Here is an 18196-nt window from a genome sequence, read left to right as displayed (position 1 = left end):
ATAACTGTTATTATAAATTGTATTGTTTTTTTGTATGTCAAAATTGGTTTGTGTTAAGAAACTTGTGTGTATTAATCCTGTTGGCAAATATTGTAAATTTAATACATTGTGACATTTAATTATCTTCTAAATTAAAATTAAAATGTCTAGTTATTTGAAATCGTAATATGTAATGTATGTAACGTAATTAGTTGTAGACTAATAGATAAAGTATAATATGTAACATACGTAATAAATGTCAATATTATTTTCATTTCTTACCTTAGAGTTCATCAACTCCTGAGTGCTTTTTTTGGAATGGTTAAAGCTTTATCTACAATGTGTTTGTACTCATCACAAATCCTACAAGATAAAAACTTATACATGTTGTGCCATGTTAGTTAAAATTAAATAAAAGTAGGCATTTATGAAGAAAACTCAAAAACTGCATGTTAAATATATAGAGCAATCAAACAATTTCTCTTAAGTGTTTAGTTTTTTCACATCTGTATAATTAAAGTGTATTTTCTTTAACAATAAATCATTACTTCTTGGTGTTCTTGTGTGTCAATCATATGTGCAAACACAGGTATTTTAACCTTTAGTGAATACAGTGTACACAGTGTAACGTGGTTTCATACACTTACTGCTACAGTAATTATATCTCATACACTAAGCCAATAATGTACAGTGACTCCTATTTCTTACTTGTGTCAAAGAGGCATTAAAAAACAGGAAGTTCAATTCCAATAGCTGTTCAGCAAACTTATTCCTTTCAGCAACCATCCTATTCAAAAAATCCTCCACAATAAGCAGTTTGAATATTCCAACTGGAACAGCCTCTTGTAGCAAACCTGTAACCAGTTGAGGCTATGCAATAAAATAAATATTAGTTGGACTGATACATTTAGCTCGAACAATCAGCCACCTGTCAGTTTATACCAGTATTCCAGTGCACTGTCAGTGTCTGGGTTATTGTATCTGCCATGAATGAAGCAGTTTGGAAAAAAACCTAGTATTTACACTCCAGTCCTCTTGAATCATCAGGCTCACAAGCACCGGGTTCATAATTACTACCTACTTCATCCTCTTCAAATGACTGTGCATTGGAATTTTGTAAATTACTTGCAGTTTCATTCAGAGTAAAACTCTAAACAACTTTGCTATCTTGTTGCCATAATAGTAATCAAAACAAGGCACTGCAGAAATCTCAGGTCATGTGAACTGAAATTTTAGTAAAAAATACTTTCTACTAATTGAAAGAGGGAAACACACATGCATGATCATTGTACAATACTAAAGGACTGTTTATCTGTTTGCTTACACACAGTTATAGCATCTTTGCTGATTGATGTGTTAACACATCATTAGTGCCTGATTAATAGAAATGACTCATTAGTACTTCATTGGTGATGAACATGTTAATCCAACAATAATAGTAAGGCTTTTCTCAATTGTACAGAATTTCCAGTCATCGTGTAAGTCTAATATTTTGTTTATTAGGGTGAAAACCTGAAGGTGAAGAATAGAAGTGATATAAATAAACAAACGAAAATGGTTATAGTTATTACTAGGAAATAAGACTTTATTAGTTAAAAGAAGTTTCAGTTCTATATCAACAAAAATCATAAATAGCAAGAGTACTACAAATGACTCAATACAATCTAATGATTTTAGGATTTCATTTTCTAGTTCATTGATTTACAACAGTAAGTAAATTTTACAATTTTTTTTATACTGGTTGACTTTCATTAAGGCATTTTATTTTAATTATGATCTGTAATAACTGATGTAGTTCTAAACTAGTTGGCTTTTGACTATAACATACATAATTTTTGTAAGGGTCAGATATGTTTTAAAATTGTCTTTCACAAATTATCAGTGTTACCTTTTAGCTATTTTGAATATTTGTAGAGAATAATAACCCAATAAACAATAGATTCCTACTTCCTTCTATATATACTTCCTTCTGTTTAATAGATTTTACAAAAATACAACTTAACAACTTATGCATCATTTTTTTATTTGTTATCTTTTTTATGTCAGGATAGGTTATCAACTTTAAAATATTTTAATAAATTTATAAAATGACTATTATCAAGTAGATAAGATAATATATTAGATGACATAACTGTGAAGGTACTTATTAGTGTAAATTAATATTTACTGTGCAATAAAAAAATGCTACACACTTTTTAAATTAACAGTATGTATCTAATACCCTCTCATTTTATGCTTTTTGTTGATAAACTGATTAGATTAGAATTTATAACATTAAAAAAGTCTGTGCTTAAATTTTTTATGGTGTTACCTTTTACTTTCTTCCTGGTGCTCATTTGAGATGTTATTCAATAACTTTTCCAAAAGGATCTCTGTTTGACTAGCTAAAGACTCATAATGTTCCCGAAAATCCAACTGGAACATTCCAAGATCAACAATTTTGTCTGCAGTGTACATAAATTTGTTGATCCATGATTTATACTCATAAACCTGTTTTCTCCATACTACAAAGCTGCTCTCACTCTAACATATTAAACAGTGATTTTTTCAGTCTAATGAAGATGCATTATTGGGAAATAAAAAAATAATAAACTAAAAAATACATAAAAAATGTTATCATAAAACTGTTTTTGAACAAAATTTACAGATTTAAAACATATTTTAGGATAGCAAAAACTATTTTAGAATTAGGACCTCCTTCTTTTCTTTACTAACATCTCTAACTGAACACTTCAATGAATGAAGTTCTTAAAAATAAGTTCAAACAGTGTTAGGTAGTGCAAATCAAAGACCTGCATATCACATAACAAGGTTCTTGAAATTTCAGTGGAAAAAGAACGAGAAGGTTTTGATGGAAAAATTTAATATCTAATAAACTTAATAAAATATCAAATTAAAAGTATTTATATACGTCTAATAATGTAAATGAAGAGAATTTATCTTTACAGGAAAACTTTGCAAAAAAAAGCATGAATATGACTTATTGCAAAAGTTTTACTATATCAAAGAAAGAAAAATAGTTTTTTGAATCAATAATACAAGTGAGTTTGGTAAACCTTAGACACAGAATTATAAATTCAAAATGCAAAAAAATTATTTTTTAAAGTTCAGAAGTTGACATTTTCATACACTGAAAATGTATTATAAATAGGTACTTACTTCGTCTTACATAAAGCTATCTCAACCTTTTTCTGCCCTCTAAGCATTGTAAAACATTTTCATGATCAGCCTGCCAGTTAATATACTTCACCAATTTCACATGATACCTCAACATGTACATATCATGTGAATACTCTCCACTAATTTTTTGCATCACCTACATTTGTGCAGCTACCTCCCTCTGCTATTGTTATTCAATCCTCACTTTCATGGCAGGTTATAAAAGAAGAACACCAGCCAAGGGTAGAGGAAGTAAGCAGCTATCAGAAATGCATTTTCAGTGCATGAAATATGTTAACTTCCAATATGGTCTTACCTCCTTTCATACAAAACTTGAATTCAACACTGCAAAGTTTTAGCATACAATGTGGGAACCAAGTGGAAAGTGACTCCCCTGAATGAATGTATGTGCTTTGAGATGAAAATGAAACACACTTATGAGGTACCATACTGACTTCTGGAACAGGTATGCTCTTTGCTCATGATGTAGGAAATGAATCTGTCATAGGTGTAATCCACAGTAAAATATAAACAGAATTAGCTACATACACGTGCAATCTCAACCAGACAAATGAGATTTCATGACTTGTCCTTGGCATTAGAAGGTTGATGATGAAAAAAGATAAATTATGACATAAACATAAACGTGACTAAGCCACGTGGACTGTGTTATCTATATATATACGTAACAAGCCTAATCATAAGTATACAGGAATTAAGAAGTGGAAGTTAGCTTCTGGCTGAAACTGGACAAACTCCCAAAACCACATTAGGAACAAGAAGTATAATACATCAAAACTAGCATTACAGGGTTGCCTCAAATCAACCTCATGAACAAAGCAATATCTGTAACCAGTGTCACGAACAGAAATCGTTCATTACCCAGTCATAAATACAGGAAAGAGATATCCAGCATCTGGAATTATTAGGAAGATTTGTAACACTTACTCAACCATAGGAACAGTGCACTTATGTCCTGTATCTGTCACTGAGAAGCAGGTGAAATCCCCCAAACTCAATTGTAGGAGCTGGAAAAGAACCTCCTGCAACCAGAATTAATGAGAATAGGAGTCTCTACCATAAACAGCTATAAGAATAGGAGAGTGTCATCCTGCACCTAGTTTTAAGAGGAGGATTCTGTATAGGCTGGGCCTGCTCTAACCTATTTGTTACTTTATTTTGACAGGAGTCCACCTGATAAAAGCATCCAGAGGAAATGGAAGAAGGCAGATCAGCCTTGCCCTCTTCTAACTGGTAAAGTAAATTTCTAGTCTCACTCATGATCAATCTTTTCAGAAACTAAGAAATGGGTAAGAACTCCCATGTTACACTGAAAGAAAAAAGGGGGAATTACATGTGGTGGGGAGTCCAGAGGACCATCACACTAGAGAAAGTACAATGGGTATCTTTAATTCCTACTTTTAAAAGCATATCACTCCCAATTAATGCAATCAAAAGGTCAGCAAGCATGGGTGATAATCCCCTTCTGCTTTACTCAGGAAGTCCATGAGTGATGGTCTCCAAATGATATATACATATACATACCACAGGGTATGCTACAAGTGGTCTTGTTGAAACATCCCATTCCTACAGTGAGTGTTATAATGTAATCATGACGTCAATAGTGCATATCTGACCAGGCAAAAAGATATGACAAAATGATGAATAAGGTGAGAAAACACATTGTGGAGGTGGGGGCCTTCCATGGAGGAGTTAGAATACACCAGCCTAATGAGTTATTATGAAAAATGAAAGGTTTCCAGGGTATAAAAGTTGGGAAATTGAACCTCAAAAGTAGTCAGGAAATACCACATAAAATCATAAGGAGAGAACTAGACAAAAGTTAATCAGCATCAGCACCAGTGAAAGATGAAAGTGATAGTCAAACAGCATCCATGAGCAGCACAAATCTTAGGGATGAAAGACCAGTTAAGCAGTATGACATAAGAGAAATGGTAGAAGAAGCAGGTAACATTGAAAACAGAAATATCTAATTTGTGATTTCCATAAGCAATGAGGAGAAGAAAATAAAATCTTGAGGGGAAGAGGATGATGGAACATGAAAATGAAAGTTCAAAGGAAGGATGGTAAAGATGTAAAGAATCACACAAAGATCCCAATCATCCATATTATAGGAACATAGAGGATGCATGACTTGAAATAATAAAAATGGAGAGAAATGAAAGGGAAAGACAAAACCTGCAGAAAAGGAATGTGTTTGACAAGTCTATCAGATATCTAGAAATGACCAACGTGGAGAACCCTTTGTCAAACAACCAGGTGAAGAACAATGAAAGAGAATGAACAGAAGGGTAGAAAGGAAAAACTCACAACAAATAGATCAAAGTATTAAGGTATACTCTCACCTATGTGGTAAATGGACATGAAAGGGTACAAGAAAAAAAAAGATGTAACACATGGAGTCAATCCCTGGGCTGAAACAATGCACCTGACAAAAGCCATGTGTGAAGGCAGAGTGTGGTGACATCTGGACGAACAATATATAACTGAAATCAACAGAATACAGATTTAAGGGTAGACAAAGGTTACACAAGTAAAGGCTGGAGCAGTGAGAATGATGGTTATATTGGCCAAGACAGAACCACTAGTAAAACAAGACATAGTGTGGTTTGGAATAAAAATAGAACTCTTGAAAGAATATCAAATAAGATATTAAGCATAATTGTGAAGAATTCTCCATACTTGACTGAACACGACTACCCCCAAAGTTAGTGGATAATAAACAGAAGAAGAAAGAAAAGGAAATTTGGTGATCCAGTGGAGAAAGGCATAAATGAGATATCTCCAACTGAAAACATATCCACCTACAGGCCTGTAGATTAAGAGACTATTCCACATGTAGAATCTTGTTGGGAGGAGATAAAAATCCACTACCAGATTTAGGAGAAAAGGCAAGTGAAGACCACAAAGTGGTAATTGTGGGCCCAGAAAAGAGATTTAGGATCTGAAAACACAGAGACCTTGAACTGTTACTTCCTGGCTCTGTGATACGAGTTACTACAGTGAAGATGTCAGAATGTAACATTACCACCCACTCCATGATAGAGAGAGGAAGAAAGTAGGATAAAGCTTGATGAACTGCCAAAAACTTGAGAATGGTGATATGGAAAGAAGAACTCCAAGCTGTAGATTACAAGGATAAAATGATATTACTAGTGTCATGAAAATAAGAAAAGAAACCAAAGCAAAGCTCAGCTCTGTAACCAGGAAAGAATAAAACATGTCAGTGATGGAACAAAACAAACATTTAAGTTCTAAGTTTACAAAATTAGTATGATAAGGCACATAGTGAAGAATTACAAAAAAACAACAGCATTTATTCAAATAGAACAATCAAGTACCTATTTCTGGTATGTAATCTAGAAATTATCTAAATCTACCTAATTAGCAAAGTACTTATAAGTATCAAATAGACAACCATCTAAGTGTATCTAGCCCACAAAATATGTAATAATAATAACTGTGCAAAATGATTAAGATTACCTAGAAAACACATTAATAATCCACATCTAACTTACAATTCATCTGAAGTAATCTAGATGACAAAGGACACATAATTACATCAAACACTGAAGAAAATTATGAGAATAAAGCATGGAGATAAAAACAATGAAAAATATCATTCTTATAGATTAGTGAATTACATGTTACTAGTAAAGATATGTGACATACAAGCTATTTAAACATATATAGCTTAAAAAGTACTGATAAATATCAGACAAACCATCTAAATCGGCATAGTCCACAAAATAATAAAAAAAATGTGCAAACCAATAAAAATTACCTAGAAAACACATTAAGAATCAATATTAATTCACAAATCCTCTAAATTAACCTAAAGAAAAAAGGACACATTTAAGTCCTACACTAACAAAAATTAAGATGATAAAGCACACAGTTAAGATTGATGAAGAAAATTATGAAAAGATAATAAGAATTGTTTGTCTGAAGTTAAGCACAAAGTTTCACAATGGGTTATCTATGCTCTGTCCACCATGAGTATTGAAACCCAGTTTCTGATATTGTAAATCCACAGACATACTGTTGCACCATTTGAGAGCTGGAATAACAAATAAGATGTTACAAGTAGTAATCATGTGTAACTTGCAATCAATTTAAACATACTTAGTTAAAGAACTTAGTGAAAATAACCTAACAAGCCCTTGAAATTTGTTAAGTCTACACAGTATTTAATATTAATGAATATGCAAAGAAAAACAACAAAGTAATAATCAATTTCTCACTTGCAATGCCTCTAAAGACACTTAGATGACAAATGACACATAAATTTCTAACATAGCAAAGTCTAAACAGAGATGACACAAAATACTTAATTCTTCCATTTTAGATAAGGACAAAGCCACACAAAAGTATTGGAGCCAAGCTACAAGTGTATTAACCAAGTGTGAAGCATTCATGTTGAAATACTTATCATGGATTCCCTGATAGAGCTGGAAGCAACAGGATAAAGGACAGGAAGAACAATTCACCACCAAAGTGAATGACATTGCAGTAGAGGAATGGGTGGAAGGTGAAAACTCTTTAAGAAGTGTACAGTGTAACAGATTAAAATAAGCTACTAGAGAAAAAGAGTCCAAATTATTTTCTCATTAATTGTATTTTTCTCAGAAACAATGCCACATGAAAAATAAGAAGAAATAACTGTTGAACATACAAACGTAGCTTCCTGCAAATTAAGACATAAACTTTCTTTGCAGATGAAGTCTAACCTGATTCCTGAGAAGCTGTTTAACAGTAACATTTTCGACTGTAACAGGAAATGCATAGTTGACACAATGTTTGCAATTCATGAGATCTCTTATATTTCAGTAGCATGCAAAAAAACATAACTAAACAATGCTGTACCAATAGAGAAGGTGTGAAAGGAGGTAAGACCATATCAGAAGTTAACATTTTTCTTGTGTATTTCTTTCAGAATCTGCCAATTCTTAAAAGTGAGGATTGAGTGAGAATGGCAGAAAGAGCTAAGCTGCTTCAATATAGGTAGCACAATACTGTTGGTGGAAAGTAGTCGCATGATATGTACATGTTCAGAAATGGTGCAAAATTGATAGGGGTATATAGACTGGTGCACTGATTGAGAAAAGTTTTTAACAATGCTCAAAGAGCAAAAGAAATTTGATATAGCTGTGTTTGAGATCATACTAGAATAATTATTATTAAAACAATGCAACACATATAATACAATATGTTAATAATATAATAACACTTATTTATTGCTAAAGTACAGTTTATTAATACAATCACACTGTCTGCTTTAAACTCAATTATCAAATAATACAAATATTACTATGTAACCAAGAGTTTACCAACACAGTTACATAATAAACTCTCTAAAGACACAGAGCATTGTTTACTAACACAATCACATTGTAGTGTTAATGAACAAAATGACATTATGATTTTTTTGGTTTTAAAACACTTAAGTAACACAGACACAAATATCAGACACTAAATATTCCACTTAATAAATCAAGTAACAAAAGTATTTAAAATTTTACTCTCAGAATATAGTCTTCTAACATAGTCCAATGCAGAACTTCATATTGTTTTACATTAACCTGCTATATTGCTGTCATTTACACAATATTTAATTATTCTTGTTAATTTGTCTTGTGAGGTTCATTAACATATATTTCTTTACATCTTGCAAATGTTTAGTATTATTTAATTGGTCCTGAAGTCTCCACAATGTTCTATTTACAAAGGCCTTCAGTAAATTCTTAAACTAGAAAAACACATTATAGCAAAAAAATATCTAATAATAATGGCCTCTGAAGAGAATACATAAAAAAAGTTTGTGTGTGTGTTTTCATACAGCAAAGCCACATTGGGCTATCTGATGAGCCCACTGAGGGGAATTGAACCCCTGATTTTAGCGTTGTAAATCTGGAGACATACCGCTGTACTAGCGGGGGGAGAAAAGCTTTAATGAAGAAATGTAGTAAAAATTTATTGTTGTTTTAGTAAAATCCTACACATTGGACTGTGTTTTCTGTCCACTGTAGTGAATTGAACTCATGAATTTAGAGATTTAAATCCATAAAGTTACTGCTGACCCACTGGGTTTGGGGACTGCTAAAAAGTTAGAATTCAGTCAGTTTTGCTGAGGTTTGTTTTTGTAATTATAAATATATTTAGAATAACTTATCCATTTTACAAATGCTCTTAAATGTTTACTACATCTATCATACATATATATATCAAGCAGAAATGCTGTTTGTGCATATACACTTCTCACCTACACTTGGCATGCACCTTCAGGGCCTCTACAGAAAGTCTTGATGGATCAGCACATAAACTTAGTTCTCTATGTTATCCCCCTTGGCCACTATGTATTTTACCTACTATTTTACTGATATCTATTTAACTCTGAAAGTACTCTTAGCACCCTCCTAGGAGTGATATTGGTGGGCTTGCATTTGGATCTAATCGCTGTATGTTACTTTCTAAGGACTACTGTGTCTTCTCCCCCCGTGTGCTGAGAAGATATATCAGATATTTGAATATCATAAGCATGGGATGGCTTTGGCATGACTGTAACCATTCTGCACATTACTCAAGCCTACTCAGTTAGAGACTGCATGATTATTCCCATTTCTAAATAAGTCATATGTAGAGTTTTTGTTTTTAATCTGTAATTTGTCTCAAAAGGACAGTGTACATCCTGTGCACAATATTGCTGTGGGTCCATACTAAATTTTGCACTTCGCTGCTCCACTAGAAGTAACATGTTAGGCAGCACAAACATAAGCAGTTTTTCTATTATCCCATAGTTAGCCATCATAATCAAATATAAAATGATTAAATATAATGGAAAAAAAACTGTTAATTCTTTATATTTTAACATGATCACTGATCAAATGATGCAAATAAATTTCCTACTTTAATAACTTGAAAACATACCTCACCATCTAAAATGTAAAGATACTTATTAAAGTTGTTCATGTATTTCTGAAGATGCTGGAATTGTTCTTTGACAACAGTTAATATCTGTGTCTTGATAATACTTGAGAGCCAAAACATACTGTATTCAGATGATTTTCAACTCGAGGAATTATTCTGACAGAATGAAGCAAAGAATCCAAGATATCCAACAAAACTGTTTCAAAATTATGGTAAGTTGGTTCAAGTTTGATCTGCTGTCCAACTGCAACCAATTTTATAATAAACATGTGATTTTCCTGAAACAAAAAAGACATGTATACAAATTTTACTCTAAAGAGAAATAGATATTTTTGTGCAACATACTGGATGGTTGCATCTTACCTACTCTACAAAGCCTAAAAACACATTTGTAAAAGTTTAGAAAATATTTTAATGTTTTCTAACTAATCTGTAACATTTTTTTTCTTTTTGTGACAAGCAAGTAAACAACTGCATGAAGGTTGTATAGGTATGCAAACATGTATTTTAAAATGCAGTCCTCTGTTATACAGAACTTATCAACTAAAACTAACTGCTCACCATACTTAACTCTCAATTTGTATAAAATATATTTTTGTACAGCCAAGGATTTGAACTGTACAAGTAAATGGCTGGGTTCATTTTCTACTTATGTATGTGTGGTGATGAAAAGCATTATTTTTACAGTTAATAGGTTTTAATTTTTATCTTATGTGGAGTAATAATCAAAGTTTAAATTTTTATCTTATCTGAAGTAATAATCAAAGTCTTAATAAAAAAGGTAAACAAAGTTCTGATACTGTAATGAACATCACATATGAACACAAACAGTACAAAATGATTTACAGTAATTTAAGGTGTATGTCTAAAACTCATGAACATTACACTCAGATTAGTTGACTAACTTTTATCCACAAAGAAGAAAGAAAAGTATATTTAGCCCATATTTGGAAGTAAATTTTCTACAATGCTAAATAAACAACAAAACCAATGTTTAAAGTAATTTTTTAAGAAATTTTCCATTGGTTTTTTTGTAAACAATGAAAATATCTTTTCTGTGGTAAACTTTAGAAAATAACATGGGGATGTATTAAAGGTACAAGTTCTTTTACAAGGCAATCAAGCTTGGTCATTGAAATTACATAATATACATAGAATTATGCTATTTTAGGTAAAGTAATAAAAAACAAAAAAGAAATGAATCCTACTAATTATAAGCTAATCAAGCTTACAAAAGTTAAATGTGAATTAAAACACACAAGAGAAACAATCATGTATACACAAAAATGTTTTGGGAGAGTAACCAAAACTGTTTTTCCTTCTTCTCTGAAAGCTGTTAGTTTGTATCACTGTAGTTTAACTTTTTTTTAATGTTGAAGAATATATACTCAGCAGTGTGTTGTGGTTCTTGCACTTGTATACTTCTTTGTAAACCTTTTTTTGAAAATGCAGAAAAAAATGTTTTAGGACTGTTTCTCTTTGTGTGTAAATTAAAGTTTTTCTACTTTTATTCTTAATGCAAATCTTATGTGAGTTGTATGATAGTGTCAGTTAACATTAACTTTGATATTCAAAGATGACTACAACGATAACTTGAATCTTATAATTCAGATGTTTTACCTCCAAAACATTGTAAATGGGTTGGTAAATGTTGTGTAGCAACTTTCCACTGGCTAAGGCTAACCACTTCAAAAAGAATTTCAAAAGATTAAAAAAAAAATAGAAAGACACAAGAGGCTTATGCCTATCACTATTATAAATAAAGAGATGTGTAAACTGTGGGAGATGGCAGCAAGGGCTTAAGCTTTTATAAGAAAGGGTACATCAACTAACAATGATTTTCAGAAAGTTAGGAAGAGTATTATACAGTGGAGGTAACTGTAACGAGCCTGTTCTATTGAACAAAATATTTTATTCATTGAATTGTATATACAAGGAACTACTAAAGAGAAAGTCAACAAAAGAAACAGAGAAGGATGTGGATGATAACCTAAGAAGATTGTAGTTATGGGTGATTCCTTGACAAAGTATGTGAATAGGATTGTCTGTGGGGTAAATACAGAGAAAATAATTAAACAAATGTATTCCTTTAGAAATAAAAGGGTAGCTCCAAATACAAAATCAGGTTGGTTCACAAAGGGTATAAGAGATAAAATTAAAGAAAAGCATTGTATATTCAAGAAATATTACAAAGTCTTCAGATAAGGTAAAACCCTTTAGAACTGATAGAGATCGGCCTATATTTAATGATTATGAGAAGGCTGGGTTATTAAATTTGTTTTCTTCAGTTTTAATTAATGAATATTTAAAAGGTATTCCTAATCTTGAACAGGTTGAAAAGATGAATTCATTAATTCTGAGATTGTTTAGAAAACATTGAGCAGTTTAAAGAACGATAATGCTACTGGGCTAGATATTTACCAAGAAATTTGAAGGAGGTTAAGGATTAGATATATAAGCTGCTTGCTACTATTTTTGTTAGTTCTTGAATAGTGGGCAGGTGCCAAAGGATTGTAAGTTAGCTAATATTTCACTCCTCTTTTCATGAGAGATAATAATTCTCCCAGTGATTATAAGTGTATTAATCTTACATCAGTTGTGAAAAAAATTTAAGAAAGTCTGATAATAGAGGCTTTACAAAGTCATTTCAAAGGGTTACTGATTATGTAGATGAGGATAACAGTGTAGATTTGGTATATTGACCTTCAGAAAGCATTTGACAAGGTGCTAAATAAAACATTTAAAAGGAATTATCTCTGTAGGTATTAGAAAACAATTACCTAACTGGATAGAAGAGCAGCTGAATGGAAGATTGTCACTGTAAATACAATTCAGTCACACTATTAATATCACAAGTGAGAGACAGGTTTAGAACCTTTGCTCATTTTTTGATTTACATCAATAACATAATAAAGGAATGATTAGTTCTAATAATAAAATAATTGTACAGGTGAGAAAATAACAAATGCAAAATAGATTATAAAGTAATGTTGAAAGAGTCAACAATTTAAAATAACTTTATTGATAAAACATGAATACCATGTTTTGGGCAACAGCACTTCATCAGCTCTGGAGTATTTGTGTACAAATTATTGTTATGAAATAATTTCATGTGGCTTTGCATATGTGAAGATTCTCTTTAATGAGCTATGAAAGTTGGTTTACTCCTAACAGGTTCAGTTTCTGTTTTCATTTATCTTATCAACACTATTTACTCTTCCACTTCACTTATTTGCTGAATGAAATTTTCACATTTTTCCATCTCAAGCAAGATCCGTTAATCATAGTTTGAGATGCAGTGATGTAGTTGGTTGATTGTTCAGCTTAAATTGTTGATCATAAATGAGGAGTGTTTTGTATTTTCTTTGCATCCATTCATCATTCAATGAGTCTTTTATTCTGAAGTGTCCACTGCTCAGTTTCTCACTTCAGTCTTAGTTTAGATGATTGTAAATTCCAGAGTTATTCAACTTTATATGCTCCAGGTCCAGTATTTAACACATTCAGTTCAATGAGATGTCAATAAAACATTTAATCTATAGTTACACATTTTTTTAACATTTTTTGTATTACTGGTAACTTTCTTTTACAGATAATCAATTCTTTTGGTAAAAATTAATTATGTATTTATAACAGACAAAATGTAGTAAAGTTTATGCATTTACAAATAGGAAATAGGGCAACCCATGTTATTCTAAAGATAAATTAAACATCTTTCTTTAAAATGTCAGGCAAATATTGGCATAACTACCTTAGATCTGCATAAAAATTCAGTGTATTTTTCCATAAACACCTTGCAGAGAGATTGGAGTTGCAGAGTCATTAGCATTGCTGCATTGTCAAAGAAAGACTGTAGATGAAGCTGAATAGTGGGAGACGGAACATGCTTCTGCTTGATACCATGATGAATTATGTTTTGTACAGCTGTAAACCACCTGAAAGAAGAAAACCTACTTATTAATACGTTGTAAACATCACAATCTGAGTTGATGCTTTTCAGTTTACCTATTGTTATTATACTAACAAGCAAAAAGGATTTACAAATCTGTATTTTATAAACAGAATTTTAAGAAATGTTCTGATCTTCCCACATTTTCTATAACTGAGGATATAAAAACTTGCTTTCTTAAAGAACTCATTATCTTATATTCTACATAATATTATATTTCTCTGTTTTCCTGTTGTTATTATAATAACAAGGAAAAAAGGATTTACAAATCTATATTTTATAAACAGAATTTTAAGAAATGTCCTAGTCTTCCCACATTTTCTGAAACTGAGGATATAAAAACTTGCTTTCTTAAAGAACTCATTTTCTTATATTTTACATGTGAATGATTAAGTATACAAATACTACATATCTTTCTTTCCCATAGTATTTATTATTTACAACAATCTTTAATTTTTTTAAATTCTGATTAAACCTGGTAGCTGTCACATGAAACATCAAACCTGAGGTGTTACTTCTTTGTGACTCAATATTTCAAGAAGACAACGTACTATTTGTGGGATAGTTTAATTGCATTCTACTTGACCTTGTGTTTGTGAGGATACTTTGAAGTTGTCACAAGAAACAAAGACATTTCTATGTCCTGGTACCCTTTTCTGCATTTTCTTGTGATAAGCAAATTTTATGGTTATGATGAAGCCTTCAATTGAATCTGCAGGAGAGTAGTCTGTCTTTTAAGAAAGCCAAAACTTGGTTCTTGAAGTCTTATCAATGTTTATACTTACTGAAAATGTGTACTACAGTTTAACTTTCTCATTTAGAATATCCTTTAGTTTCCCTTGATACAATAAATAGTGTTGAATTTGTTGTCTTTTTTTATTCCATTTGTTACAAATCACAGCAATTTTCTTCTCTAAATTAGATTCCTGAATCTCTCATTTTTGTGGAGATCAAGAGATGCATAATGATACAGAAAGTTCACTGTTACATTACCGATTCGTTGTTGCTTGATTAAGTGTTTTATGGCACAAAGCAGCTAGGCTATCTGCACCAAACATCTGGTAAAAAGTTAAAAGTAAATTTAGTAAAATTCATAAAAGGAAATTAAGGTAAAACAAAACAAAGTTAAAAAAAACAACATAAATAGCATAAAACCAATGTTTACATCTAGTCTACAAAGTCAAGAAAAAATTACAGAAATTTAAGTTGTAAAGGACTTTCTGTAGTGTAACTGTAAAAATGATAACTCACCAGGAAGACTAACAGGTAAGTACAAAAACCACCATCAGTCACCTGATATAATAATACCTTGCCAGGATGACTAATGGGTAGTTCGAACAGCAGCGTTAGTCACCTGAAGTTGGCCTTTCCAGTCCTTGCATCGAGTTATTTCATGTTAGGCCAGTTTCTAATTTTAAATTGAACTAGATGATTTTTAAAAGGGAACCACATTAAAAAGGTGTAATGTAGAAATTAAAAAGATTAATGACCTTTAGAAAACTAAAAACATTACCAAGGTGGACAGTGTCACCATCACTGTCTAACATTATGGACAAACCTTGGGACAGAACATGTTTAAAATGGTGCCGTTGTTGACAGTCATAACAATGACAAGAAAGTAAAATGTGGCTTATTGTAATTTGAGTGTTACACAAACTACACACTGGTGCATCAGTTCCAGATAAAAGCAAATGATGAGTTAAAAAACTGTGACCAATGCGTAGTCTAGTTAAAACAACTTACTCTCTCCAATCCTGACGGAAACAAGACGACTAAAGTCCAATATAATGTTTTATTTGGAAAAGCTTGTTTTCATGTTGCTAACTCCAAGTCAACTGCCAGCTGGCACAGAGATGAGTCTTGAATACAGGACCATAGTCTATGTATGGGACAGGTACAGTGGTGATAGAGCCAGAGCAGATAGACTCAGCTGCAGTGTCAGCAAGCTCATTCCCATGAATACCAAAGTGGCCTGGTATCCAGAAAAACTGGATAGAAGTAGATGTTAAAGAGAAATGGGCCAGTGGTTTTGAATATCAGCAAGAACAGGGTGTGAATTAACGTGAAGCAATTCTAGGACCAGTAGAGAACTATGCGAGTCAGTACAAATAGTGCAGTTTGACTACTGCTTAACTTCTATGTGATCCAGGGCAAGGGAAATAGCATACAGTTCAGCAGTAAACACAGAGGCTGTAGTGGGGATTCTGTGGGCAACCACCGAACCACAACAATCCATGGCAGAGCCAACACAGTCACCTGATTTTGAACCATCTATATAAATAGGAATGCAAGGATGGTTCAAAAGATGTTCAGCAAATTGCAGATAATATTTCCAATCAGGAGTGTCAACTTTTCTCAGATGATTTAAAGATAAGTCACAATTAAGAAATGTAAGAAGCCATGGTAGGATCGGCTAACCAGTGGATACAGCAATGTTTATTGAGAACAGACCCAATTCATCTAACTGTACCTGATATGAATGCCAAAAGGAGCAATGGCAAACCATCTGGTCTGAAAAAGCATGGCCCAACAAGGAAGGAAAACAAAACCCCAGATGAGATGCTTTGGTAAGTAACAAAGTATGAAAGCATATTGTAAAGACAGTTGCAAACAATGGAGGTGCAAAAAAGGTTCATGAGACTCTGTGTATAAGCTCTGAACTGGGGAGGTGCTGAAAGCCCCAGTGCAGAGCCAAAGACCTCAATGATGAATAGGATCTAGCATCTTTAAGGCCAAAGGTCAGCCAGAGTTACAGTTCAATAATCCACAGTCAAGTTGCGACTAATAAGAGCACTACATATCTTTAGCATAGAACGTCGATCTGCTGCCCAAGTGGTGGAAGAGAGGACACAGAGGATGTTCCGTGCTCTTATACATTTGACCCATGTGTGGTGTAAAGGTCAGCATACAGGCAAAGATAAGTTCCAAGAACCTTGTCTCAGGGACCACAGACAGCACAACTTCAGTGATATGGAGTTCAGGATCAGGTTTAATACACTTCTGACAATTTTGTTTAAGATCCAGTACTTACACTGTTGACAAGTTTGATCAGATTCAGTACTTACACTGATGACAAGTTTGATCAGATTCAGTACTTAAACTGATGACACGTTTGATAAGATCCAGTACTTATACTGAAAACAAGTTGGATCAGATTCAGTACTTACACTGATGACAAGTTTGATCAGATCCAGTACTTATACTGAAAACAAGTTGGATCAGATTCAGTACTTACACTGATGACAAGTTTGATCAGATTCAGTACTTACACTGATGACTAGTTTGATCATATTCAGTACTTACACTGATGACAAGATTGATCATATTCAGTACTTACACTGATGACAAGTTTGATCAGATTCAGTACTTACACTGATGATGGATCAGATTCAGTACTTACACTGATGACAAGATTGATCATATTCAGTACTTACACTGATGACAAGTTTGATCAGATTCAGTACTTACACTGATGACAAATAGATCAGATTCAGTACTTACACTGATGACTAGTTTTGATGATATTGAGTACTTACACTGATGACAAGTTTGATCATATTCAGTACTTACACTGATGACAAGTTTGATCAGATTCAGTACTTACACTGATGACAAGTTTGATCAGATTCAGTACTTACACTGATGACAAGTTGGATCAGATCCAGTACTTACACTGATGACAATTTTGATCAGATCCAGTACTTACACTGCTGATCTCGGTAACACAGTGATCTAACGAAATAGAAATAACTTTGTTTATATCATTATGTAGAATGATATGGCTTTACCATCTTTACCAAATAATCCAAAACACACATCTGACAATATAAAATATCACAAGTATTTTGTTCAAATGTTGCTTATTTCATTACCAACAGGTAATTTTAACATGGTAACAAAACTAACATGCCAGCCAGCCATGGTAACAAAACTAATGTTTTAATGAATGTTTATTGTTATCCAAATCAGATATGTGATAATTGAACTTATGATCTGAAACTGATCACCTTAGCTCACACTGTATCCACTAGATTTGCATAAGCTCTCACTTGCCTCTTTTAAAGTCAATCACAGCATTTAAAGTATTTCAAATTGTTGGTGAACAATGTCCAGACCTCAGTAAAGAAATATCGATGTTTTACCACTTAAAAAACCATCAGA

General features: G+C 32.4%; 1 protein-coding gene across 8 annotated transcripts in view; it reads right to left on the bottom strand.

Annotated features, from left to right (window-relative positions):
* LOC143251934 (dynein axonemal heavy chain 7-like) overlaps positions 1-17363 on the bottom strand; it is a 557556-nt gene extending 540193 nt beyond the window's left edge. For 4 of the 8 annotated variants that reach the window (XM_076503303.1, XM_076503305.1, XM_076503302.1 and 1 more), the window contains exons 1-4: positions 15029-17348; positions 13838-14021; positions 10087-10364; positions 2291-2502 (exon numbers count right to left, since the gene is read on the bottom strand). In XM_076503303.1, coding sequence (XP_076359418.1) covers positions 2291-2502; positions 10087-10206 — 332 coding nt within the window. In that variant the 5' untranslated portion in view covers positions 10207-10364; positions 13838-14021; positions 15029-17348. Of the gene's footprint in view, positions 1-687; positions 1204-1546; positions 7220-10086; positions 10365-13837; positions 14022-15028 lie in introns of those variants that run through there. The other 4 variants (XM_076503309.1, XM_076503308.1, XM_076503310.1 and 1 more) reach the window with 4 other exon arrangements.
* Positions 17364-18196: the final 833 nt, after the last annotated feature.

Source organism: Tachypleus tridentatus, chromosome 6 (assembly GCF_004210375.1).
Source record: "Tachypleus tridentatus isolate NWPU-2018 chromosome 6, ASM421037v1, whole genome shotgun sequence".
Classification (NCBI taxonomy): Eukaryota; Metazoa; Arthropoda; class Merostomata; order Xiphosura; family Limulidae; genus Tachypleus; species Tachypleus tridentatus.
This window is presented reverse-complemented; position numbering and strand designations above follow the sequence as displayed.